Source organism: Podarcis tiliguerta, assembly GCF_965153285.1.
Source record: "Podarcis tiliguerta genome assembly, chromosome: 1".
In the NCBI taxonomy this organism is placed as follows: domain Eukaryota; kingdom Metazoa; phylum Chordata; class Lepidosauria; order Squamata; family Lacertidae; genus Podarcis; species Podarcis tiliguerta.
In genome coordinates this window covers 111,435,332-111,462,454 of record NC_139534.1, presented here as the reverse complement: position 1 = coordinate 111,462,454, position 27,123 = coordinate 111,435,332, and the positions used below count along the sequence as shown (strand labels likewise).

Genomic DNA, 27,123 nt, shown 5'->3' with positions numbered 1-27,123 from the left:
TTTGATCTTCAAAACTAGGTCTGTATCCCTAATCCAAGCAGAAACTGGGCAGTGTTATTGACTTGCAAATAGCTTTCTAGGATAACGTTTCATTATTTCCATACAAATGTTTCAATGAAGTATTCTTAACTAGTACTGGCTCTTACCACAGCTACGTGTCCCAAGTTGTACCACACATCTGCAGCCTCCTCCTCACTTTCAGCAAGAGAGAGGGCACGTTCAAAGGAGCTGAGAATCATGTCATACTGCTGGGCATAGAAACAACAGAGGCCCAGGTTGTTGAAGAGCTGGCTGTTATAAATACCCATCTGCAGGAGCCGTCTAGTTCAAGAGGGGAAAGAAATGTTTTTCTTTTGTAGTATGGATCACGAAAGCAACTTATATATTGCATGAACACTACTCACATAATTTTTAGGGGAAAAGAAAAAGAAGGTATAAATAGTAATTTGACCCTTTGCTGTGGCATGATTTCTTTCCACACTACTCAGCAACACCAGAAAACCAAAACCTCACGGGAGAAACACAGCCAGCGGTTCTTCCTACACTATTGCCAACCCTCCTGAAAAAACTGCATCAGAGAAGATAGTGAGAAAGAACTGCAACATGGGACTCCTTCCAGCTGGCATGGAGTCCACCTGTACCTCTACTGACAGTGATGGGTATTGGAGCATGCCCAGATTACACACCTGCTACTTCAGAGGGAGTTCGTCTCCACCCAGAAGAGGCAGCTTCCCAAATTCCCAGACAAGGAAATAGCCTATCCACAGGGCCTCTGTCTTGGTCAAGAGTCAAATTCAGCATTCACAGTAGCTTCAACACCCACTTTCTAATATAGAAAGCTGGCCTTAAAATGATTGAGTGTCACTATTGTAAAATTTATATTAAAATGGGTGAAATTATTATTTGGCACTCATGTATTTCTACCCCCACCCCCCCTTATCTCCCAAAAGCAAAACAATTTGATGGGACTTTTCTAAATACTGTTCAGCCATAATCATCATCTCCCATGAGGAGCACCTCTAAGTAGAACAGTCAAACAATGCAACCCCAGAAAGCACTTCTGGCCCATCAGGTCCAAAACATTTCTAATGGCATAACCTTTCAAATACCAAATATACCTTTGCGATATCTAGAAAGTAAAGGGTAAAAAAAGCATTCCCCTTTGTTTCTGGGTTTCTGCGGAGGCTCATTCTGTCCAGCACTCAAGCACACACCTCTTTGAAATTTTATTTATTTATCATTTAAAATTATATCTCATCTTTCTGCCAAAGAGCTTTCATCAGACAACAAAGCCACCCTTTGTTCTGTGGAGTCATAATTGCTACAAATGGCTCACAGAAACTGCTGGGGAAAGCCCAGAAAAGGAACTCAAGTGCATTATTTAGGCAGAAAATCTATGTTCCGGATAAGAGGAAAAACAATTTTAACATTGAGAACATTCAGAACACTTAACAGAAAAAGGAACACAAATGTTTGCCACAGCCTTCGGGGATATGTGGTGAATTAATGGGCTGTATACTACAGGCAGGTAGAACTAATAAGAGCAGCTCAGAAATAAGGGACTAATTCTTCTAGTGTATTTTGGAGAAAAGGTTGCATAGAAACCTATTGGGGGTGCTTTATACAAACAGGGCTACAGATTCTACACAGGTTCCTTCTAGGGCTATCACAATAGGCTTCTTGCAAAGATATCATTTAGTTGGCCATGCCCCCATCCCCAGATCTACACCAGCCATTAGTTTTCCTTTTCAGCTGACATAAGACTTGAATAAATCTACATGCACATCCTACCTGTAAAAACGCAATGCTATCTCCGGCTGGTCAGAATAAAAGTGATTACTTCCAATGCATGCAATGGCTTCCACATGGGTGTTGTCTTGTTTTAAGACATCTTTATAGCACTCTGCAGCAGCAGAAATGTTGTTCATTTCCTACAGATGGGAGCATTGACACATTGTAAGAGTAGCTTTGATATATACATAAAACTATAAACAGTAATATTTCAAATAATAAGCAGAGACAAAACGGAGCAGAGATTATACAAGTTTTATTAGACAGTATACAGCACCCCAAGTTTATATGCCTTCTTGCAAATTGCCTCTTCTCCAGCTACCTCTTTATTGCCAAAGAGCAACTACACTGCAGAACGATAATTTTAAATAGCACTCCATATGTTTTCTCCAAGCCTACTCACAGTAAGTAGGCATGCTATTGGGTTTCTCCTGCTATTTATAGGCTGCAACAAGGTAAACAGTAATGCATAGTAGCATCAGTTTCCTATAGCATGGAAACACACTCTTCTGATTGACAGAGTAGGTTAGGTAAACAATCATGGACAAAAGTTTTTTTAAGGGCCACTTAAAAGCTTGGTTGTTAAAGGCACTGGCAAGCCTCCCTTGGGCTACAAGCCCACTTACCTTGATGTAAGTGCCATTGAACTTAATGGTGCTTACTTCTGAGTAGACACATTCACATTAGAGTGGTTGATCAAAGGCCAAGCTACTCTCCCAGTCCTCTGCTTAGAGCAATTCCACAGAAAAGGGACAACAAAAAGTACAATGTGGAATGTTCACGATATAGCTGCCCTGAGCTTTTTCTTTTTAAAGGAAATTGTAAACAAAACAACATTTCAAATTCTTTCTGGAACAATGTTGCAGCAAATGTTAGATGGTAGTTGTTAAACAACTGTTCTCTGCATAAATATATAATAGTGCCCAGCAAAGTGAAGACAAAGTTACACATCAGACAAAACTACAAAACTCTTGAAAAATCTTGAATTCAAAAACATCTGTATCTTCATTATAAAATTAGCATTGCAAACCCTTTAATAGCATTAACAGGCTTTCATCTTAAAAACAGATGCATTGCATTCCACCCATCTACTATATTTTATATTGCTGAGTGATCCTGCTCCCTCTCTAGCTTCTGTTATGTTACAAGTTGGCAAATAACTGTTTTCAAGATAGTGGCTATTTTTTTTTAGTTTACCTTGAGCTATTCTGTTTATTATGTGTGGATTGTTTATTCAGAAATAAGTCTCCAGTAACTCTTTTTTAGAATAGTAACCTTAATTACTATTTCCCGCCCCAACCTGGCCACAGTGATCCATGCGACCATTGCCTCCAGGCTTGACTACCGTAATTCGCTCTACACAGGGCTGCCCTTGAAGCTGTCCCAGAAACTCCAGCGGGTGCAGAATGCTGCAGCGAGGCTCCTCACGGGGTCTCTGCCATGGGAGCATATTCACCCAGTGCTTTTCAAGCTGCACTGGCTCCCGGTAGAGTAAAGGGTCAGATTTAAGGTGCTGGTTTTGACCTTTAAAGCCCTTCACGGCCTAGGACCCTTGTACCTACGGGACCGCCTCTCCCGGTATGCCCCACGGAGAGCCTCAAGGTCCATAAATAGCAGCACCCTAGTGGTCCCAGGCCCTAAGGAAGTTAGATTAGCTTCAACCAGAGCCAGGGCCTTTTCAACACTGGCTCCAGCCTGGTGGAACGCTCTGCCTCATGAGACCAGGGCCCTGCAGGATCTGATTTCTTTCCACAGGGCCTGTAAGACAGAGTTGTTCCGCCTGGCCTTTGGCTTGGAGCCAATTTGATTCCCTCCCGCTCTTTCTTTTTCCTTTTTCCTTTCTTCTCCTGTGATGAGACTGCATTTTAATATTTTAATGTTTCAATATTTTAATTGTTGTATTTTAATCTTGTTTTTAAGTTGTATTCACTCAACTTATCTTTTGTGAACTCCTTCATTATTCACTCAACTTATCTTTTGTGAACTCCTTCATTGAATGTTATATTCTGTAAGCTCCTTCAAGGATATGGGGAAAGTATTTTGTACATATTTATATAAATAAATCCTGAAAAATATACACTCTGCTGAAAGTGAAGTGAAGTGATTTACTGCAGGAATTCTTACTAGCATAAATGAATCCCCAAATGACAAATACTGGTTAACTCAGTATCGGTCTATGAAAAGTCCTTCTGACAGGTTCTTTGCCCGCTCAGACGTTTGTTTCTTCTGTTTGAAGTGAACAACAAATGCTAGAGGAAGACAGAGGACTACAAGGTCAATATCAGGCAATGCCTCACTGGACTAAATGCAGATTTGCCTTTGAAGTTGTTTGAAGCTAGAAAGACAATTGCAACAGAACTCAGAAGGGGTGTGCACTGAATGCAAAAAAGCCCCAGGTTCAATCGATACCATCTTCCAGTCTGAAAATGTGGAGAACCACTTCTTGCCAGAGTGAGATGGATCAGTGACTTGACTTTCTGTATCATAAAGCTTTCTATGTTCCTATATTCCAGAATAAGACTACAATAATGGGTAGGCTGATCGCCGAAGAATTGATGCTTTGGAATTATGGTGCTGGAGGAGACTCTTGAGAGTCCCATGGACTGCAAGAAGATCAAACGCATCCATTCTTAAGGAAATTAGCCCTGAGGGCTCACTGGAAGGACAGATCGTGAAGCTGAGGCTCCAATACTTTGGCCACCTCATGAGAAGAGAAGACTCCCTGGAAAAGACCCTGATGTTGGGAAAGATGGAGGGCACAAGGAGAAGGGGATGGCAGAGGACGAGATGGTTGGACAGTGTTCTCGAAGCTACAAACATGAGTCTGACCAAACTGCGGGAGACAGTGGAAGACAGAAGTGCCTGGCGTGCTCTGGTCCATGGGGTCACGAAGAGTCGGACACGACTAAACAACAACAACAACGGGTAGGCTTGGTTCAAGCTTCCCACGTCAAGCACTGAATAATGTGACTTGCATTACAACATGCTGGAAATTAGTGCAGTGAATTTTTAAGGACAAAAATGGGCACGCTGAACACTTATCTTTGTTTAATAATAATAATAATAATTTATACCCCACCCATCTGGCTGGGTTTCCCCAGCCACTCTGTGTGGCTTTCAACAAAGCATTAAAACAGAAGAAAACTTCAAACATTAGAAATTTCCCTAAACAGGGCTGCCTTCAGATGTCTTCTAAAAGTCAGATAGTTGTTTATTTCTTTGACATCTGATGGGAGGACGTTCCACAGGGCGGGCGCCACTACTGAGAAGGCCCTCTGCCTGGTTCCCTGCAACTTTGCTTCGTTTACAATAGAAACTTGTTTTACATACCTCGTGGATCCTGGCAATACCACAAATGAGGGAGACTTCTCCAGGAAACCGTTCTAATCCTTGCTTGAAAACATTTAAAGCTGTCAGAGGCTGGTCTAAGCGGGAATACACCTGAGCAAATAAATGATGGGTGCATCTGCATCAATGGCTAGAATGATTCTAACATCTGACAAGTAGCTGTTAGTTGTATAGGTGCTACATAAAAGTCTCTGAACAAGGCAGAATCAAGGAATAATATAAAAGGGTGGGAAACTGCTTCTCTACACTTTCCAAGACTCATTTCAGTTGTATGCCAGAGAGTCATATGGTGGAAAAACCTCATGGCTGCCAGGGAAAACACCAAGTTTCCCTCTGCTTGGGCCCTAACAGATTTAGCTAGAGGAATAGGCATATAACCTGTTATGCAGGTGAACTCAATACCCAACCAATTTCTTCAAGCTGTACGGTGTAAATATATTGTTTTGTGAGAGCAAAACCTGTTGAGGTCACGCATACCAGTGAAATAACATGATAAAATATGTACTGCTGACACGGCATACATAAGAACAGAAAGTCTACTGTTACTGGTGTTCTCATTAAATGAAATAGGCAATAAAGCACAAAGTAGTACAGACAGTACCCAACTCTTTTTGCGAGGAAACAAATTACTATGACTACAATAGCAAATCCTCCCAAATTTTGCACTGAAACACAACCGTCTCCTTTGAAAAGGCACCTTCAGCAAGAATTATGTGACTAACAGGATACAGAACAGCTTGAAAATGTGTCTTTGTAAAAAGCAATAGAAATAAGAACACCAGGATCACTGCATTCATTTGCCAACTACTCCCTACTGTCTCTTCTATTGACAAACAGAAGTAATTGCTTCCTGGAGAGAAGGAATAAATGAGATTGGCTAGGTTCATTTTTATTAAAAGGCATGCTGGACTCTGACCATCTCAAAATGGTATTACCAATAAAGGAGGTCATTTTAAGCAGTTTAACCACAACAATCGACTCTCCGAAACACTCATTTCTATACGTCAGTCTTATATTGCATCTAAAGCAGTCTTCACTGTAAATGTCTGTCTGTTTATAAGATATATAGCAGCTCCCAAAGGATTAATCCCAGCAATACCTGCATTAAAAAGTTTTTTAAATGTCTGCATTGTGCTTGTCTTGTTTCTTCTCAGTTCTTTAACACCTGAACCTATTTCTCTTTCAGCAGCTTTCCATAATTGCTCCCCTTGATATAAACACATTCAGCGACAGATTTACATATAACGGAAGATTACATGGTACCTTGTTGATTCTGAAAAGCAACATATTGGGGGGAGGAGCTAGAGAAGTTTCAGTTGAAGCCACACATAACTAAGCAAGCAATTCAATTGTTCTGTCCCTTCAGTGGTGCGCACCACTAAAGGCGAAAAGCCAGCTCTGCTTTTATCCACAATATTGTACATATAGCTAATTAGAAATGCTGTTTTTTGCATAAATAGGGTAGGGGGTGACAATACATGTGATGGACGAGGAAATCAGTGCAAGTTTGCTACTTGCAGCACCAATGAATATTACAGATACAGTGGTACTTCGGGTTACATATGCTTCAGGTTACAGACTCCGCTAACCCAGAAATAGTGCTTCAGGTTAAGAACTTTGCTTCAGGATGAGAACAGAAATCATGCTCCGGCAGCACAGCAGCAGCAGGAGGCCCCATTAGCTAAAGTGGTGCTTCAGGTTAAGAACAGTTTCAGGTTAAGAACTGACCTCCGGAACAAATTAAGTACTTAACCCGAGGTACCACTGTACCTCGGACGCGGGTGGCGCTGTGGGTAAAACCTCAGCACCTAGGACTTGCCGATCGCATGGTCGGTGGTTCGAATCCCCATGGTGGGGTGCGCTCCCGTCGTTCGGTCCCAGTGCCTGCCAACCTAGCAGTTCGAAAGCACCCCCGGGTGCAAGTAGATAAATAGGGACCGCTTACCAGCGGGAAGGTAAACGGCGTTTCCGTGCGCTGCGCTGGCTCGCCAGATGCAGTTTGTCACGCTGGCCACGTGACCCAGAAGTGTCTGCAGACAGCGCTGGCTCCCGGCCTCTAGAGTGAGATGAGCGCACAACCCTAGAGTCTGGCAAGACTGGCCCGTACGGGCAGGGGTACCTTTACCTTTACCTTACCACTGTACCAGAATTGCGGTAAGAGAGATGGCTTAAGAGTTATTAAGCCTAGAGAGTTATTAAAACTAACCAAATGCATGCAGCTAAAAAGAAAGGAGGTCTAGAAAACTGCATTAGTAACTGAAAAACAAAGCCAAACAATTTTATTAACAAGAACAGATAAAATCCTTGACCAACCTGTAAAAAGGTTAAAATATTGATATTTTGAAAACATTCAAATTCAAGGGCTTCAGCACTGCCATCACCGCACTTCCAGGTTACAGTTTCAAACTTTTAATCTGAAATGATTAATTTTTTCATTGTAAAGTCCAACTTACTTTTGCCAAATACAGTACTGTATCTACCATATCCTGTTGTCTCAAAGCGGATTTAAATTGTGTTTCTGCTTCACGATATAATCCTAGCCTGAGGGAAAACGCAATAAAAAGTATGACAAAACTGTAGAAACATGGCAGGGGAGAGATTACATTTTTATAAATATTCTAAATTAAAAAGCACCATCAACGTGGAAAAATATGGGGGAAATAGGACATTGGAAATTAAAATTTTAGTCTTCCCCACCTCCCCTTGAATTGATCTTGCTAAACCCTGTCAAAAGTAGTAGATAGCAATGGCAGGGGAAGAAGAAACTCTCAGCCTCTCTTTTTCTGCTTGGATTGAACTAAATAGATGGGAAAGCTGTACAGGGATAAGGAAAGGGTTGACAGGTATGGACCAGGCCTCTGTTATGTCCTATGGCAGGGACAGCCAATGTGGTGTCCTCTAGATGTTGTTGGGATACAACTCCAGTCATCTCTCATCATTTGCCAAGCTTACTGGGGCTGCTGAGAGCTGGGGTCCAACAATACCCAAAGAACACCATGCTGGCTATCCCTGCCCTATGGGGATCTCCCTCTGGGACATTCACTGGGTCGAGCAGACTGGACTGAGCCCCAGGTTTAAGAACAGGTGAGATGTTTTACCTGTAATAACATTTCCCAATTTGAACTTTCCACCACCAGTCCTTGAACTGAGCGTGTTGCGTGGCATATGCTGCCAAATCTAAAGCCTTAAAAAACAAAACACTTATGAGATTTAAACACATACACACACACGGATTAGTAACATGTAAAAAAATAAAAGAAAAAAGATTAAAGCAAAGAATACAACACGAGAGAAAAATACTGGGTTTTGACTGTTTTTAAAATGCTCTAATGGTGAAAACCAGAAAGGAAAGTAATAACCTCATCAGTTTTAAGGACTTGTAGAATTAACAGATGTATTTCATAAATGCATTTAAAAAACCTCTCAAAGCCAAAAAATGTAATTAATAGCTAAGGTGCTGCAGCACGACTCTTCCTCATCTCAAGTATTATCTGCTTTTAATTGGATCAACACTTTCAGGGCTTGCAGATTTAATACAAAAAAATGTGCAAGTTCCCCAAAACCATACTAGCCTGCTTATAAAGCTGGAGACTGAGGGAGTAGAGTTTAGAGAGCTATAAAAAGGGCAGTAGCAGCCAGCTAATCATTAAATTCTTCACCATTGAACAGTATTTTGAAACACTGGCTGCCACACAGAGGGGAGCTTTGTCAAGCGTACACAGATCTCACAATGTGCATTCTGTATATGCAATAGCATTTCCCTAAAATGCTTCTGTATCATACCCAGTTTTTCAACAATCAGCAGTTTCAAGGGGAAAATCTGGGGCTGGGGGCTCTATTAAGAAGGAAATTCTTTAAAAGATTTAAGACCCCTGGTTCTTCCCAGTCTTGGTTAAAGCGACATAATTGTTGAAGAAATGGAACTTGGAATGTTTTAATTTAAATCAGTGGATATTTAAATCACATATATCAGTGGCGTAGCGTGGGGGGTGCAGGGGGGGCCGGCCGCAACATCGGGGGGGCACTCGCACCTGGCTCCACGGGTTAGGGGGCGCAAATTACTTGCCTTGCCCCGGGTGCTGACAACCCACACTACGCCACTGCATATATTCCTGCTATTCCTAAGCCATTTAAATGCGGAAAAGTTCCACTCAAGAAAAACTGTCTTAATTCGGCAATGCACATGCATCAGCTCATGTGCCCATCATTCTTTATTAGACTCTTTCCCCCTCCAGCAGTTTCCTGCAAATATACACGCAAGCTTTTTTTTCTTTCATTCATTCCTTCTAGCTGGAAAGACAGCTTGTAGCTTGGAGGGAGAAAGTGCTGGAGGAAACAAAGCCTCAAACAAGCAGTACATTTGTGTTGCTTGCATATGTGTAAAGCGCCTTGCCCAGAACGGGTTGTTTCGGTGCATAGAACATACATGGACATATCAAAAATGAAAGCATTGTTTATCTCAACTAGAGGGAATTCTGTGATGATTTATATGGCTAGTATACTTCTGTTCTGGAAACAATAATTTATCAAATATGGATGTAGCTGGTGAAAAACCTGGTACGCCACATGATGGGAGGTGCTGAAATAAGCAACAATCTTCATACCCACAGCACTGAGAGAGAAAAGCCACTAAAGGGTGAATGTATCTAGGCCCAGGAAGCCAGGTGACCTTGGGGCCAATCCTGCACTCTTAGCCAAACCTACCTCACAGGGTTGTTGTGGGGATTAAATGAGGATGAGAACGGAAAATAACATAGCGCAACTGACTTGCAAGGTGGTGTGTTGTGCGATAAGCACACAGAGTGCAATGAGATTGAGTGTTTGGGAGGGAGGCTTGGTTAATTTCACTGTACACAGCTTTTACATTGACAATAAAAGTATTATTTATTATTGTTATTATTATTATTAATGCCACAAAGGTGGGATATAAATGCAATAAATAAGTTTAAAACAAGGGGCCTTCTTGAGTTGTGAGTTTAGTTTCTCTTTTGCCTTTCCAGAAGTTGAAACTTTGCCCCACTTAAAACTACTGTATACCAGTTGACAAAAATTCTACTTCTATCTCATACTCAAAAGTAACATTTCAACTGAAAAGAGCCCTTTAAGTTAGAAATAAATAAGACTTACATTCTTGACATCATTCTCATGGTGAAAAATGTATTCAAACAATGCCTGTAAGGAGAACAATTTGCAATATTCTGTCAAATTGAAGAAAAAGAACAAAAGCTATTTGCTATTAATCAAAGCAAGCACTTAAGTTGTCCGTTTAAAAGTCACAAACATCTTTTATACAAACTGTTTTAGGCAATAAGGAATTTACATTGTGAAAGTCAGCTCATGTCAGGAAAGGATTCTTAATTTTACATCTGAATCAGGGGAGTTTTTCATTATACTGGATGACAGTGAAAGATCCCTGAACACGTCTACACATGTACCTGGGGCACGGGGTGTGTATGTGACACCAACCCCCTCCCAAATTGTGAATAATGCCCCCCTTCCTTGTACTCTTCCTAAATATTCTCCAAAAATGGAGGCAAGGCCCCCTCTGACCATCCTGAAATATTGAGCACCACTTAAACGTGGAAGGCTTCTTTTCATCAGACTCATAGCGGTCAACGTTTCCCTTTTTTAAAGGGAAATCCCCTTATTCCGAATAGGATTCCTCGCAAGAAAAGGGAAAAGTTGACAACTATACATAGAGGAGGGAGAAAGGTTGTTTTCTGCTGCTCCAGAGAAGCGGACATGGAGCAATGGATCCAAACTACAAGAAAGAAGATTCCACCTAAACATTAGGAAGAACTTCCTGACAGTAAGAGCTGTTCGAGAGTGGAATTTGCTGCCAAGGAGTGTGGTGGGGTCTCCTTCTTTGGAGGTCTTTAAGCAGAGGCTTGACAACCATATGTCAGGAGTGCTCTGATGGTGTTTCCTGCTTGGCAGGGGGTTGGACTCGATGGCCCTTGTGGTCTCTTCCAACTTTATGATTCTATGATTCTCAGACTGCAAGAAATGTCAAAGATGGCCTCTAACCCTGGCTTCTTTCTAATACCAGCATCACCTCAGGAGGTTGCTCTCCCAAGAAAAGGGATGATTTCAAGACACACGGGATGTCTTGCTTTAGTCCTTCACTTCTCCTAGTGATGAAAGAAATGTGATAGGGACATGAGAAAGTGTGTCCCATGGGTCTCCTCGGTGAAATCCCTCTGGGAATGGGAAAGATCTAAACACAGTGGTACCTCGGGTTAAGTACTTAATTCGTTCCAGAGGTCTGTTCTTAACCTGAAACTGTTCTTAACCTGAAACTGTTCTTAACCTGAAGCACCACTTTAGCTAATGGGGCCTCCTGCTGCCACCGTGCCGCCGGAGCACGATTTCTGTTCTCATCCTGAAGCAAAGTTCTTAACCCGAGGTACTATTTCTGGGTTAGCAGAGTCTGTAACCCGAAGCATATGTAACCCGAGGTACCACTGTAGACTGTAGCAGCAAGCAAATGAGTGATGACTTCCAGCTCCTTTCTGACATTTCCCTCAATGCTGAGCGAGTCCCCTAACCCTGCCCTGCCTCCAGCACTTTCCCAAAAGGAAAGTATGAGCAATAAAAATTTTCATGGTATCTTAGATGGGATTGAGACACATCTTGGTGGCATCAGGATGGGGAGATAATGGACAAGTTTGCCTTTTTTGTTGGCTTTTAGCTTCCTCAAATATCAATTATGTAACATGCATCTTAAAAAGACCTTTATTTTAATGAGCGCAAATGTACTACAGCTACCACCCTGAAATCAAAATGAAAAAATCCTGTGCAACAAGAATTTTTAGATCAGCAGCACATATGTAAGTTGGTGCTCTGAGCCAAAGATTTGCACTGCTTTATCGTCTTGCATGTATGCTTAAAAACCCATTAGCTAAGGTTATCATCATCTTTTCAACTTAGCAAGTGGCCTACTTTCATCAAATTATGGCTTTTGTAGGAAATGCCTACATTAAACGGTTAGAATGGTGTTTTCTGGCTAATGCAAGAAATAAGAGAGTATAAATGTTCTTAACCATATAAATTACCTAAAACAAAATTGCACCTCATTACCGCTTACTCACATTCGGATTAGAAGTATGGGTTCTACATCTCTGAAAAATTCTTAATTATAACATCACTGTACTTTCTGGTGTAATATATAATGAAAGCATTAATTTTGTTTTCAATGGGCTTTTTGTGTAAATCTGGAAGCTGCAGTCCTCCAGATGTTGTTAGACAACAGCCCCCATCAGTTCCAGTCAGCACAGTCAATGGTGAGTGATCACTGGAGCTGTAGTCTCAACATCTGGAGAACCACAAGCTCCCCAACTCTGGTATAAATTCTTAAAAGTTCTTTTCAATACCAGACTCTTCCAACAGAAGAATAGAAGGTATTCTTTTAACCCTTTATTGCCACTGTATGGCCAAACAAACAAGGCTATGGTCTTTAACTACAACCAAGCAACCTTTAACAGACTCTGGCACTACATGTTCCTTTCTACCACACACATTCTGGTTAAGCACTGGGGCCACTCAGACATTGTTTGGCATTAAGGGAATGAGCAGGTACAACTCTCAGGTTTGCTGCTCCTTTGAATCATAGAATCATAGAGTTGGAAGAGACCACAAGGGCCATCGAGTCCAACCCCCTGCCAAGCAGGAAACACCATCAGAGCACTCCTGACATAGATGAAAAAGACACCAAGATGAAAAGTTTCTGATTGCAGTTTGCAGCATATCATAGTTTACTGGCTTCAGACACAACACCAAGCTATGAGAGCCCCAGGTATAGAGCGGTATGTAAATTTAATTAATAATGATGATGATGGCTGCCACAAGCCATAAACAGAAACTTCTAATTTCAAGGAAGAAAGAATGACAGCCTGCTCATTTTTGTAACACCAAACTATGGTTTGGTGATACGCCTGAAATGCCTCATTAATGTTGCTACTAGCGTAAACCTAGTTAAGTCCAACTAGGGTTTCTGGTCAACCAGGATTCAAAACTAGCTCAGAACCTTGGTTTAATTACTAACATTGCTGCTGATGCAACTGCTTCCCTTTGAAGGTAGAAATTTGTGCTCCATTCATGCCTGGAGAGGGCAGGCAACCCTCCAGTCTGCTTCTGACTGCTTAACCTTGTTAAATGATTGGCAATGTTATGCCTAAACAAAAACTAATGCAGAAACAGATACCTATTTAACCAAAATCAGCAGGAAATTAGTTGCCCCTCATACTTAAACATTTGCTTATATATGACAAGGATGTTTAAAAGATACAAGAATACTACGTTTAAGCAAACAACGCACCTTTGCCAACTTTGGTTTCTGTGCATAATTATTTAAGTTGAGTTTAGACACGTTTATAAACGGGCCATCAGGATTTGTGAGCATAGAGGCCTGCAGGAGGAAATATACCACAGAACTGCTTAACATGCATGTTTAAATAATCACCAGCAAAAAATACCGTCTAGCAAACCATTATCTGAAGAAACAATGCAAACTTACTACAGCAGGCAACTGAATTTGGTTGCCAAATTCTCCCCCACCCTGCCATGGATCAAATTGACATAATGTCCTCAGGTGACTGAATTCTGACAAGTGCCAAAGGCAACCACCAAACAGCAGTTACAGCAACCTCCTGTGAAGACATACTTTTGAGTACATCTTCAAAAAAGGCTCTCTGTAACTCACAATCCGCTGATTTTCAGTTATAGGGAGCACCTTTGAAGTCAATTGTTTGAACTTTTTCATCTCTGAACAGAAAAGCAATTCATACTCAAAGCAATAGGAAGCACTTTGAAAACAAACTGCTCCCCTGAATTATTATTTTTAATGCTCATTTGTATTCAAAGCATTCCCTTGAATGCTTTGAATACAAACGGCTTTCGGTGAGGGAAGGATGTTCCTTTAAAAATTGGCCTTTCTTTCTTTGGCCTCCTTAAAAAGCAGCTTGGGGTTTTTAGGGCTGCAGGAAGCATTTTGAATCCAAGCCACTTCCTCCATCTCCCCTCAGATGCACCAGGGAGTGCAAGGGAACTCCCCAGGGGAGGCAGTCCCAGCTGACTGTCAGGGTTTCAGCTGCACAGAAATCTCTTCAACCACCAACAATCAGCTGATCAAATATGATGTTCAAAGGCATCATAAAAAGCAGCTCTTATATAAAGCACATAACACTCTTATCCAACTTCTCTTACCCAAGAAAGATATGCAAATTTTCCATTACATGTGCTAATATTTTGAAAATGCAGTTTTTAGATTACTATAGGAGAGATTGAAGAAAATGTAGCCAGTTAAAAACACCAAAGACTAGCAAGATGAAAGTTTTCTTATTTTAATACACACATATGCACTTCAAATTTCCAAGGTCTCAAATACTGCGTGCATTATACTTATTAATAGCATGCTCAGTTCTTTCTCATTCCTTACCGTTCCAAGCCTGACATATCGCCCTGAGGCGCTAGTCATGGGACGGGCAGTGTGAGCGGTCCTTGGAGTCCTTATGGCCTGTTCAATTGTACCTGGTCGTCCACCCTGTGTACTGGGTCGTACAAATCCTGTAAGGGGTCTTCCGGTCTGGGTCACTGGCCTGAAATGATCCACAGATTGAAAGACACGATGTGTCTGCCTTAGCAGACATGCCACTGGCTGTATCTGCAAATAACTTCTGAAGTTCGTGTTGCACTCTGTTACTGTTAGTTCTACACTCCTTTGGGGTTTACATGAAAATTAATTCCGTTAAAGGAATACTAACCATAACATAAAACCCCATGTGATTATTTGGAAAGACAATTTATAACACCCCTCATATCATTTAACTACTTTGATTTAAGTGTTGTAGAGTACCATTTTAGGTGTGTGTGTCTGTATGTGTGTGTGTGTGTGTATAAACACACATATGTATATATGTATACACACAATTTAAATACCTCATCTGTGCTTGTTCTCCATGCTCTGAACATCTTCCAAATCTCACTGCTTCTGCTCACATTCCAACACAATTATACTTTCACATGTTTGCTTACATAAGAGAAGACCAGGGTGGGGGGTGGGGGTGAAGGAATCATCCGATTCAATGACCAGTCTGTGGTTATGAGTCAATGAGGGCAGGAAATGCATAAACAGCAATACAGAAGCAACTGAACAACTTAAAGTGTGAAGAACTGCCACAGAGGGTGTAGGAATGGATAAATCAAAAATTTAAGAGACACTACTCACTGGACAGCATTTACTAGTGAAGGGCAACAGTGAACTATATGTAGTGCATAGACACATGGACTAATTAAATTTATCAATGAACTGAATACCTCACAGCTTGGCTAGGACCTCCACCCTGACCAGTTCCAGGGATTTTCAGTGAAGTACCAGGTCCTACAAACAAAAAGAACTATCATTATTTAATGTAACCAATAGATCAATCTCACCTCTCTAAATCTCTTGCCATTTATTTTTTTAACCCTTCTAACTACACAGTAACATGAGGCAGAAAGTTTTCCTGCAGAGCAATCCTAAACTCAGCAGGGCAGGACAGAGCGCTGCAACTACTACCACAGTCAGTGAGGTTATATTCATTTTTAAAAAACACAAGAAAAATAGCAACTACATCATATAATTGCATTAACTGAAAGTGTTCAGTTATGCCACACTATAGTCTGTGGGAACAATACACTATTTAAGGGAATTGTTAAGTAATTTTGAAATGCTGGGAAGGGAGTCATTGTGTGGCCAAGACATTTTGAAGGAACTATAGGTATAGCTTACGTGCAACTTGAGCAATAGCATTTTCGTCAAGCATCATCTCAGCGATGCCTTCCTGATCCACATCAATTTCATCCACATAAACCATTTCTGTTAATGCTCGTATTTTTAAGCACCAAGCAGCCTAGATGATAAAGAGGGGAACCAAGGTTCAATAAGCCAAAACATCTACAAAAAGACAATGCAATATCAAATTATACAGATAATATAGATGATTGAAGTAACTCAGGAATAGGTCTGTCGGCAGATTTGAGCAAAGGAAGAATAGCAAGATAAAAGGTGAAGACTGTGGCACAGAGAACATATTGCTTTAAATGCAATTAATCCTCAGCCTTGCGGGGAGCACTTTTTGGGGGGAAAACACCCAAACCAAATAAAAGTAATCACAGAGCTGATATTCTGTATTTAAAGTGTGATTGGCTCTGCTTTAGTTGTGTGCCGACACAATTTTTTTGTGCTACTAATAACCTGAAGGAAAGCATTCCGTGCAGACCAGTCAGTTTATTGAACAAGAACCAAAAGCAGCTTCTTCCTAATGGCTGAAAAACTCTCAATTCTCTTTTTAGGGAGGGCAAGGAAGAGAAATGTGCACCATCTCTACATATTCTCCCAGTCACTTAATGAAAACCTAATGAGCTAACTGAAGTCAAGGAAAAGAGCTAAAATGGTAAAGTGGAACTGCCAATACAGACCACCATCTGTTTCTCAGGCTAGGATTTGCAATCAAAGTAAATATCAGGCTTTTTATTCACCACAGACATATGCTAAAAACGATGCAAAGCAAGCATTTCAAGTATCAAAGGAAACCTTCCAGATCACAGAAAACCCATGGTTTTTCAAAGCCAAAGAGGTTTCCTAACAGCCGCCTGCCCATAGATTAATACAGGGATAGCTTCAAGAAACCTCCAGTTCTCTTACACAGACTACCCCACCCCCTGAAAAAAAAATGTTTCATATACTGTATTAATCTCCAGGGCAAAGGCATCCATGAACAAGATGTAAAGAAAGCAATGTACTTTAAGGCAGTTTAGCAGCTGGAAGTAAAGAGAAAGTTATATAATCAGCTCAGCCATACTTTAAAAAACCTACATGCTATCACAGTAAAATGTCTGGAAGATCCCATGTTAGAGATCGTTAGGAAAACAAGCTGAAAATAAAACTGCCAATATTGTTATGCAAACTGGTAGCATTCTGGCTGCTGCACCTCAAAGAGAGTACTGTAGAGCTGGCAAAATTTAGGGGGAGAAATGCTATAGAGGGGGGCAGAACGGCAGGAACATGATAGAGATGTATGGATTTATGCACAGTGTGGAGGAAGAGGTGAGAGGTTTTTCTATCTCTTTCATAATACTAGATTAGTTGAATGCTAGGCTAAGTCCCTTGAATGCTTATGGATTTCTCCTAACAATTGGCTACTGAAGAGAAGGAAAGTCAAGAGAACTTTCCATATACCTATTGAAGCTATGAAGAACTCTGCTACCAAATCTTTTTAGCAACTAATTAAATCAAGGAGAAATTTAGGTTTTTGGTTTGAATGACATTTTTTGTTGTTGAGAAAAATGGACATAATTGTGTGCCTCTTTAACAATTTATATCTTGCCTCCTGCAAAATATCTGAGGCGCCCCGTGACATGAATATATCTACTCTGTCTTCTCCCATAGCAAACAAATTGAGTTGATCATTTTAGCAGCTCTGAATATGAATACATTTGAACTCCCAGGATGCTCCCCCACCTACCTTAATGTGGCTATTCTTGAATGAAGGAATTTCAAAGGGAGACGACAACAGGAAAATGATAAATAACAATTTATCTTATAGATTCAACTCTTATCACCTGTGGCTTAAATTGGGATAATGGGTTTTGTATCATCTTCTTTGAGTTTATTAGCTTATCAATGTCAGAATGTCTGTGTTTTCAACAATAGTGTTTCACCCTTCCCTCAGACCATATTGTTTACAATCCCCTCTCCCAGGTGCACACATACCAGCAAGTCAGGATAACATTTATGCATCTGATGATAATGGACTCCAGTTCATTATGCCATAAATTAAAGCCGATACAGCAAAAACAACAGTCTTGATTGTAACAGGCCAGCACCTATAGAGCTCTTGCTCATTTTAGCAACCACTGAACAAAGCTCTCAGTATGCCAAGTGTCCCCAAGCTCATTTAGAAATCTAATAAACTTTTATGGGGAACACAAAATACCTGTTTTACAGAAGAAAAATGCCAAGGCTCAGAATCTCCATTAACAGAAAAACATTTATGTATGGCCTAAACCAAATGAACGCGGGTGGCGCTGTGGGTTAAAGCCTCAGTGCCTAGGGCTTGCCGATCGAAAGGTCGGCGGTTTGAATCCCCGCGGTGGGGTGCGCTCCCACTGTTCGGTCCCAGCGCCTGCCAACCTAGCAGTTCAAAAGCACCCCTGGGTGCAAGTAGATAAATAGGGACCGCTTACTAGCGGGAAGGTAAATGGCGTTTCCGTGTGCAGCTCTGACTTGCCAGAGCAGCGATGTCACGCTGGCCACGTGACCTGGAAGTGTCTTCGGACAGCGCTGGCCCTTGGCCTCTTTGAGTGAGATGGGCGCACAACCCTAGAGTCTGTCAAGACTGGCCCGTACGGGCAGGGGTACCTTTACCTTTTTAAACCAAATGAAAAAAGGGGGGGAAACAGACAACCTTCCTAAACAAACCACCACGGTAAGTTTTAAAAACTCCTCCATTTCAGGTTTTTTAGCAACAACAACAAAACTGGGAGGCGCAAGGGGTCTTGGTGGGCACTAAGGGAGGATCGGTGGATGCTGTAGTGCCCATGGGGACTATGTTGGTAGCCTGAGAAGTATGTCCTTCTATAGTCCTACATTTTACGTTTTACAGAGGCTTATGGAAAAAGGCTTCTATAAGCATTAAACAGTCAGAAGTAAGAAACTACAGACAACAATCCCCAGAGTGTAGTTTAAGTTAAACTCCTATTTTCCAGTTGCTTGGCAGGAGATGGCAGTGCCAAAGCCCTCATTCACACCATCTGGCTGGGATCAATACCACACAACCAGGCCCCTTCCCATCCCATCTGCTGCTAGGATTAAGAGAGCAAAATTTTAAATATTACTTATTTCAGATTTTATGGACAATTTTATGCAATTCACCGTCTGGAAAAGATATATACAGAGCTTGGATTACGTTTTGGGTTGCGTCCCACCCTCAACTCCCTTGAAATAAACATTGCAGCTAAACATGTGCCATAAAATATACATGCACATGTCTAAGTAAGTAAAGCTGCCCCAGTAAGTCCCACTGAACTCCATTTATAAATAAACTATTTCATTTATTTAACAAAACCTATGTATCGCTTACTCTAAGCGTTTCACAAAGAAAAATATAAAACATTCCTTTAAAATAGTGGTGAAAATGAACACCAAAAAAGTTAAACCTAACATCTGGAAATGTAACAAATGTAAATCAAATATAAATAAAATCAGCAACTCAAAATAAACTGTACATAATAAAACTACTTGTTAAAATTGCATGCCTGGATAGGCTTACTGAAACAAGCAAAAAAGCCTTTAGCATGAGCTGAAACCAACACAACTAAGGTGCCTGTCTCATATTAATGAGCAGGGAGTACAGCCACATTAAACAATCAATTCATTTTAAGAGCAGAATGAACATTATGTGGCAGTACACGTCCACAAATCGAAGCAGTCAAGTGGATACATATGGGGTGAGACAAGCCTTCAACTAAACTAGGCCCTTAAAGAGTGAAGCCACTTGAGATTAGCAGTTCCTTGAGATTAGCAGTCCTGGGTGTACTTGATGGAGATGACTTCATATATGAAGAATCGGTCAAAGAAGAAGGAGGAGGAGGAGGAGTTTGGATTTGATATCCCGCTTTATCACTACCGTATGGAGTCTCAAAGAGGCTAACAATCTCCCTTCCCTTCCTCCCCCACAACAAACACTCTGTGAGGTGAGTGAGGCTGAGAGACTTCAGAGAAGTGTGACTGGCCCAAGGTCACCCAGCAGCTGCATGTGGAGAAGTGGGGAAGCGAACCCGGTTCACCAGATTACGAGTCCACTGCTCTTAACCACTACACCATGCTAGACGTGCTGATGGACAGCGGGACCATGGTGAGGTGCGGAAACACAGCCACGTTCACCAGGCTGGTGTTTCTGCTCATCATCTCAAGCTCCATGGCATTGCTAGTGATTGTTGTGGCTTCTCCTCAGAGGTGAAAGGAGAACATGTCACTTCCCACAACTCTTATTCTCGTATTCTAGAGGGGTGTGCCTAAAGTCATCTGGAGAGTTTATACAATTTCAGCTCTGGAGAGTTGAAATTATAATAAGGGATATCCTTATTAGCACTGATCCAGAAGGCACAGAATTTGCATCAATGATGAAACATGTATGAGGCAGCAGTAAGAAATTAATGAACATGGAACATTAAGCACTGGCAACAAAATACTATACGTATTTTATTGCACACATTATATAATTATTATACAGTTCAACAACAGTTGACAATTGCTTTTCTCTTGTCAACCAATACTATAAACTGGTGTTAGTTTCCTTGCCTTCAAATTGACATATGGTACACAAAGAACAATAATCAGATTAGGCAACTAATCAGGATGATCAACCACGACAGCAGCACAGAAGCATGTTCCTGCTATAAAACAAAGAAATCCAATATACATATTTTTCCTATGGTTGATGATGAAAGGTTATTTCCAGCAGCAGAACCTGACAGACTGCAATCCTGTATCCACTTGTCTGGGAGTAAGCTCCACTAAAATCAAGGGGACTTACTTTTCAGTGGACAAGCACAAGACTGCAGTTAGTTCCTCTCTCAAATGCTTGTTTAAAGTGATGTACATTTACTTGAAGATTCAATGACAACATAATCCTAGGCATGTCCACTCGTAAGTCCCATTAAGTTCAATGGAACACTCTCTGTTAAATGTGTATAGGATCACATGTGCTGCACTCCCTATTAAGTGTAGGATTGCAGCTTTAATTTTTAATCTCCAATACTGATTGTTCTGGTAGCAAGTTAATGCTGCTGCTGTTTTAAACTGTACATTTTGTAGATTAGACCCATGGACACAAACTACTACATGAAAAATTCTCCTGCCCCCCCAGTTTGTCTGTGTCTGTCAAATAATCACTTAACAATCAGATCTTGCGACTTACAGTACAATGCACTGCACTTAAAATGGGGCATATGGCCTGTGAAACCAGTATGGTATTACAATAATTATGTTTTCTGCCATGCCATTTTTAACTCAACAGTTTTAAATAAAAGGCTGTTTACAAAGGTCAAGTTAATGTAGTATAAATACAATAAATAAGGTTTGTGATATATACAGTATATATATATATATATATGATGACATCAAGACACTTGTGCTTGATAGATTGATTAGACAGGCACCCTCCTTGCTGAACTTGAGGTACACGACTAAGACTCTCCTGTTCCAGTAGGAATTTTAAGGTAGTGTTTAAGTTTCACAAATTGTTATCCTTTCATTGTCCCATTTACTGTGGATTGTTTCTATGTACACCACATAGAAATGTGACTAATTAAGCTGTATAAAAATGTGTTAAATAAATATTTATTCACTATATTCCTTTCAGTGCCCCCTGCTGAAGACATTATTTAGACAAGCCTTCCCAGATGTTTCAAAACTCTGTAGTGCTGATTTGTTTTAGTCTATTTTACTGTGGTTTGAACCTGTTTTAAATCATGGTTGTGTTTTATTTTAGCGATTATTTTATTGTTTATCCTTTTGCAAACTGCTTTGAGATTTTTCTACAATTAAATAGTATATATATATTATGAAATATAAAATAAAATTCTTATGAACAAAACTATGTCATAAAGATAAACCCATGTCCCACTCTATCGTCAATGAAGCATATATATTTGATCCTGGTGCATATATTTTAAAGTAATTACTTTAAATTATGGTGATGACACTGAATTATACACCAGTACTGTACTTCCCATTAAGTCCTGAAGGACTAAATAACTTTTATTTGTTTGTTCTTTCAGCTTTTTCTTAAGGTGAATCCCTACATGCAGCCCAGGTTTATTTGCTATATTTTAAAATGCCAATATATAGCATTAAACCTTTATCCTGGGCATCGTTTCAGTGCTCATTGTATTACAAATCTTGCAACGAGTCTGCGGATCTAATTCTACAAGCATCATGTCATATTATATGGCTGAGAGAATGCTGGGAGCATATTACAGCAGTGTCCCAGATTCTACACTGAGTTACAATTGTTCTTTGATCTCTCAAGAACACAACAACTTTCACCTAGAATATACAAGAAGCCACTTCTATCCTGTTCCAATATAATTTACAAGTTGTGTATACCTTCTGGAGCTTACAGTTGGCTGATTAAATAGGGAAAACTAGAATGCTGAGCTCTTCTAAGTAATTTCTACCAAAATTTTGGAGCTGTCGCTTCACAATGGAAAGCATCACAATGGAAAGCATGTGAGATAGTATTTAAGTTAAGCAAATACACAACTGAGAGCCAGTGTGGTGTAGTGGTTAAGAGTGGTAGACTCATAATCTGGTGAACTGGGTTCGCATCCCCGCTCCTCCACATGCAGCTGCTGGGTGACCTTGGGCTAGTCACACTTCTCTGAAGTCTCTCAGGCTCACTCACCTCACAGAGTGTTTGTTGTGAGGGAGGAAGGGAAAGGAGAATGTTAGCTGCTTTGAGACTCCTTCGGGTAGTGATAAAGCGGGATATCAAATCCATACTCTTCTTCTTCTTTTAGCCAAATTTTAATTCTTCAACCCAATTTTAACAGGGTTACAATCTCTGTTTTAAATTTACCATTACCTGCCCTAAGACTTTGGGATAGAATTAATTTATGTCTCAGTTCAGAACATCCCACAGCTCTGGTAGGACTGGAAACTGGTTTGTTTGTACTTCACTTTGGCAAAATATAGAAGCAGAAAGCTTCTAATCTCCTCCTGTGATGTGAAAGTTGGAATACACAAGGCCTAAGTTTACTGCACATAAAGTGGGCTGATTGCTGAATAATTGATGCTTTTGAATTATTGTGCTGGAGAAGACTCTTGAGAGTCCCATGAACTGCAAGAAGATCAAACCGATCCATTCTTAAGGAAATTAGCACTGAGGGGTCACTGGAAGGACAGATTGTGAAGCTGAGGCTCCAATACTTTGGCCACCTCATGAGAAGAGAAGACTCCCTGGAAAAGACCCTGATGTTGGGAAAGATGGAGGGCACAAGGAGAAGGGGACAACAGAGAACGAGATGGTTGGACAGTGTTCTCAAACCTACCAGCATGAGTTTGACCAAACTGCGGGAGGCAGTGGAAGACAGAAATGCCTGGCGTGCTCTGGCCCATGGGGTCACAAAGAGTCGGACACGACTAAACGACTAAACAACAACAAAGTTTACTGTGGCTTTTTCATAAATCTCCCAACTATGGGTTGGATCCAGACTTCCCATGAGTGTAGTTTCACTCATGCGACATTCCAACCAAAGGTCATTTTCATCCATTCCTCCCTGTAAAACTGCTCCAAATGATTTGGGAACCATCCGGAACAGCTGCGAGGTGGCACTGGGGTCTGACAGGGTAATGAGAAATCAGTTAAAATTGCCTCCCCCTTTCCACACAATTAAGAGTTTATATGGGATCAGAGTTCCTTCCAGGAACAGGAGGAATCCTTTGGTTCATGGAAGGGCATAGCTGGATCTAAACCTATAGTTGGAAGGATTGTCCGAACCATTGTGTTTGTGTCATATAAAACCAGTTCCTGGGTTCACTGCTGTCACACATAGAAATAATGAAGTTAAGGTCTGGCTTGGTCCTCAGAGTTGTCCCCATCAATTTCCCTGGAACAAAAACAATCAATCTTCAACTTGGGACAGTTAAATGGGCAAGACTTGACCACTCCTGCACATGCTGTGTGGCCTTCACTGATAGATGTGGGGGGATGGATTGCAATACAAAAGCCCTTCCTTAGCTGTCACAATGTCAGACATTTAGGCAATGTATTCAAAATAAATTAAAATATCCTCACTCCTCTATCTGAATCCTTCCCATCTTGTTGATACCTTTCTTCAACTGTGAGCACACATAGAATCATAGAATCATAGAATAGAATCATAGAATCCTAGAGTTGGAAGAGACCACAAGGGTCATCGAGTCCAACCCCCTGCCAAGCAGGAAACACCATCAGAGCACTCCTGACATATGGTTGTCAAGCCTCTGCTTAAAGACCTCCAAAGAAGGAGACTCCACCACACTCCTTGGCAGCAAATTCCACTGTCGAACAGCTCTTACTGTCAGGAAGTTCTTCCTAATGTTTAGGTGGAATCTTCTTTCTTGTAGTTTGTATCCATTGCTCCGTGTCCGCTTCTCTGGAGCAGCAGAAAACAACCTTTCTCCCTCCTCTATGTGACACCCTTTTATATATTTGAACATGGCTATCATATCACCCCTTAACCTCCTCTTCTCCAGGCTAAACATGCCCAGCTCCCTTAGCCGATCCTCATAAGGCATTGTTTCCAGGCCTTTGACCATTTTGGTTGCCCTCCTCTGTACACGTTCTAGTTTGTCAGTGTCCTTCTTGAACTGTGGTGCCCAGAACTGGACACAGTACTCCAGGTGAGGTCTGACCAGAGCAGAATACAGTGGCACTATAACTTCCCTTGATCTAGATGCTATACTCCTATTGATGCAGCCCAGAATTGCATTGGCTTTTTTAGCTGCCGCGTCACACTGTTGGCTCATGTCAAGTTTGTGGTCAACCAAGACTCCTAGATCCTTTTCACATGTACTGCTCTCAAGCCAGGTGTCACACAATAAACCACAACACACCAAATTATATTAGTAATGAAAAGAGTGGTGCTGCTACTTCCTAAATCTTGGAAGCAATGCTCATGATAATATAGCCCAAAGTGGTACTTGTTGTGGTTGTCTCTTACATTACAGGTGTACCTTGTTGGCTCATGTTCAACAATAATTCTCTCTTCAAGTCTTCAAGTGCTATTGCCTAGCTAGACATCTCCCATGGTGTATGTAGACTTTATTTGTTGTTCTCATGGCTAACATTTTACATTTCTCTTTTGAATTCTCTCAAACTAACCTTCCAATTTAACCACGTTTAATCAGAGATGAGCCCTGTTAAATTCAATGTGACTTTCTCTCATCAGTGGGGTTAGGAATGCATTTTAAATTATCATCTGATATACTTGATTTTTCCAGTTTACAATGCCAGCAAATCTAATAAGTGAACAGTCTCCTTCACCCAAATAATTACTGAACTTATTCCCTCCAAAACCAGATCAAGAATAGAGCCTTTCTGAATGCTACTGAATATTTCTTTTCAATGTAACATCATACCATAAAGTATTTAATCCTGCATTGGTTTCTTAGAAAGTTCTCTGCTCATCTTACAACAGTACCTTCTAAAGCATAATTCTCAAATATGGTTGGGAAGAAAGTATGCAGAACTATGTCAAAAGCTATCATGTACCAAAAGTAATTATCAAAGGATACTAGGTAGTTTGGGTGCAGTTTGTTCTAAATAAAATCTTACAAATTACTTATTTTATAGATTATAAAGAGAAGCAGTTTGTCTCAGTTTTTTTGTGGTCTTTTCCATTCTTCAGTATTTCAAAGTTTGCTTTGTCAAAGAGGTTCAGTCTACTTACTTAAAAGATGCATGGGAAGAGGTTGACACAGTTGTTGCTAAAGAACTTGTAAATAATCATGTTAATAACTAATAGGACATCATGAGCTTGTATGAAAAGAAAGAAGCTTCCATTTCCATGCCCTCATTTCTTTTACCCTGCTTCAAAACTAACCACTTTTGTTATAAAGCTACAAACAACCCCGTGGCACCTTAAAGATCAACAAATTTATTATGGCACAAACTTCTGTGCACTTCAACTGTTCATTAATCCAGAGTTGCAGGTACATGCACAAAATGCTTGGGGGGGGGTGTAAAAAAGGGAGGTCAGATGGAAATGAAATGCATAAAAGTACAGAGGTGATAGTCATACACTTAAAAAAAAAAAGTTTTGCGAATTGCTGCTGTTAGCTGACAAGACATTCCAGCATTAGTCAGGCAACTAAGCCATAAAATGTGTTAAAAATCCTTTGTCTAAGTTTCAGCCTACAAGTGGAACCGCATCACTCATGACACCATGGAGCAAAGAAAGCTCTTTGTATCTGGTGCCTGGAGTCTTCTTGTCAAGGTGTGCATATTGCTGACGCGCGCGCACAGGTACACAAACAAACAAACAAACAAGAGCAAGAAGTGCAACAGGCATAGCTGTCAACCTTCCCTTTTTTGCGGGAAATTCCCTTATTTCAGCGCCGTTTCCCGCTGCTATCCCGGATTGTTAGATATCCCGTAGACTGTCTCCGGGACAGGTGAGGCTGCTGATCCCTTATTTTCAAATCCGAAAGTTGACAGCTATGGCAACAGGCAGTCTCCCACTCCTATGCAAAATGCCGGCGCGTGTGCACGGTAAGGGAGGGGACCTCCAAATGCACAAAGAGCCATTTTTATCTTTTAAATCCGCCTGCCCACGGGCCCATTTTAGGTCCTTTCCCCCGGGGACCCAGCACCCCACGCGCCCACACCCCGGCTCTATCCGACTTGACCTGGTCGCCGGGCTCCTTTTCCAGCAGCTGGGAGCAGAGATCCGAGCAGAGCTGGAACTTCCTCCGCCTGAAGTAACTCAAGGCGTGCAGCAGCGGGTCCATTTCCTGCCCCATAGCGGGCCAGAGGCGCGGCGAGTCGACAACTGGAGCAGCGCGCCTCCTTCGGCGTGGCCGCGCTCCCTTCTGCCTAGGCCCCGCGCCCCAACTTAGCTTTGCCCAGCAACGGTACAGCCAGGGTCCTCGCCGGCGTGTAGTCGGCTAAGCAACTGCCTGCGCAGGAAAAAAACAACAACCGAGTGGGAGCCTTAGCTCTCCTCGCTGCTCAGCCCTTCCCGCTCGCCTTGCGTGAGAAGCAGAGAGAGAGAGAGGGAGAGAGGGAGAGAGAGAGAGAGGGAGATGGTCGGCCTAAAAGACTCTTAGGAGTCGCGTCCCATTTCTCCTCTTCTGTGCTCTATTTTGTTTTGTTTTATTCCCCCTCTCCTTTGCAGGGAATTAAGGCTGCCGGTTGCTGGCAGGGTTCTTTCCCCTGGTGCTACTATATTATTGAGAAA

The 27,123-nt window shown here is 41.3% G+C and overlaps 1 protein-coding gene across 5 annotated transcripts in view; it reads right to left on the bottom strand.

The window, feature by feature from the left end:
- The window catches only part of TTC8 (tetratricopeptide repeat domain 8), a 35,010-nt gene extending 8,178 nt beyond the window's left edge, over nt 1-26,832 (bottom strand). For 2 of the 5 annotated variants that reach the window (XR_014510428.1, XM_083437564.1), the window contains exons 1-11: nt 26,573-26,830; nt 15,908-16,028; nt 15,454-15,517; nt 14,576-14,735; nt 13,457-13,546; nt 10,267-10,311; nt 8,238-8,323; nt 7,593-7,680; nt 5,122-5,232; nt 1,792-1,931; nt 147-321 (exon numbers count right to left, since the gene is read on the bottom strand). Coding sequence is in view for 3 of the 5 variants with exons in the window: in XM_083437564.1 (XP_083293690.1) it covers nt 147-321; nt 1,792-1,931; nt 5,122-5,232; nt 7,593-7,680; nt 8,238-8,323; nt 10,267-10,311; nt 13,457-13,546; nt 14,576-14,735; nt 15,454-15,517; nt 15,908-16,028; nt 26,573-26,686 (1,194 nt within the window). In the remaining 2 variants the exon portion in view is untranslated. Of the gene's footprint in view, nt 1-146; nt 322-1,791; nt 1,932-5,121; nt 5,233-7,592; nt 7,681-8,237; nt 8,324-10,266; nt 10,312-11,194; nt 11,333-13,456; nt 13,547-14,575; nt 14,736-15,453; nt 15,518-15,907; nt 16,029-26,572 lie in introns of those variants that run through there. The other 3 variants (XR_014510427.1, XM_083437565.1, XM_083437566.1) reach the window with 2 other exon arrangements.
- Between the last annotated feature and the right edge of the window lie 291 nt (nt 26,833-27,123).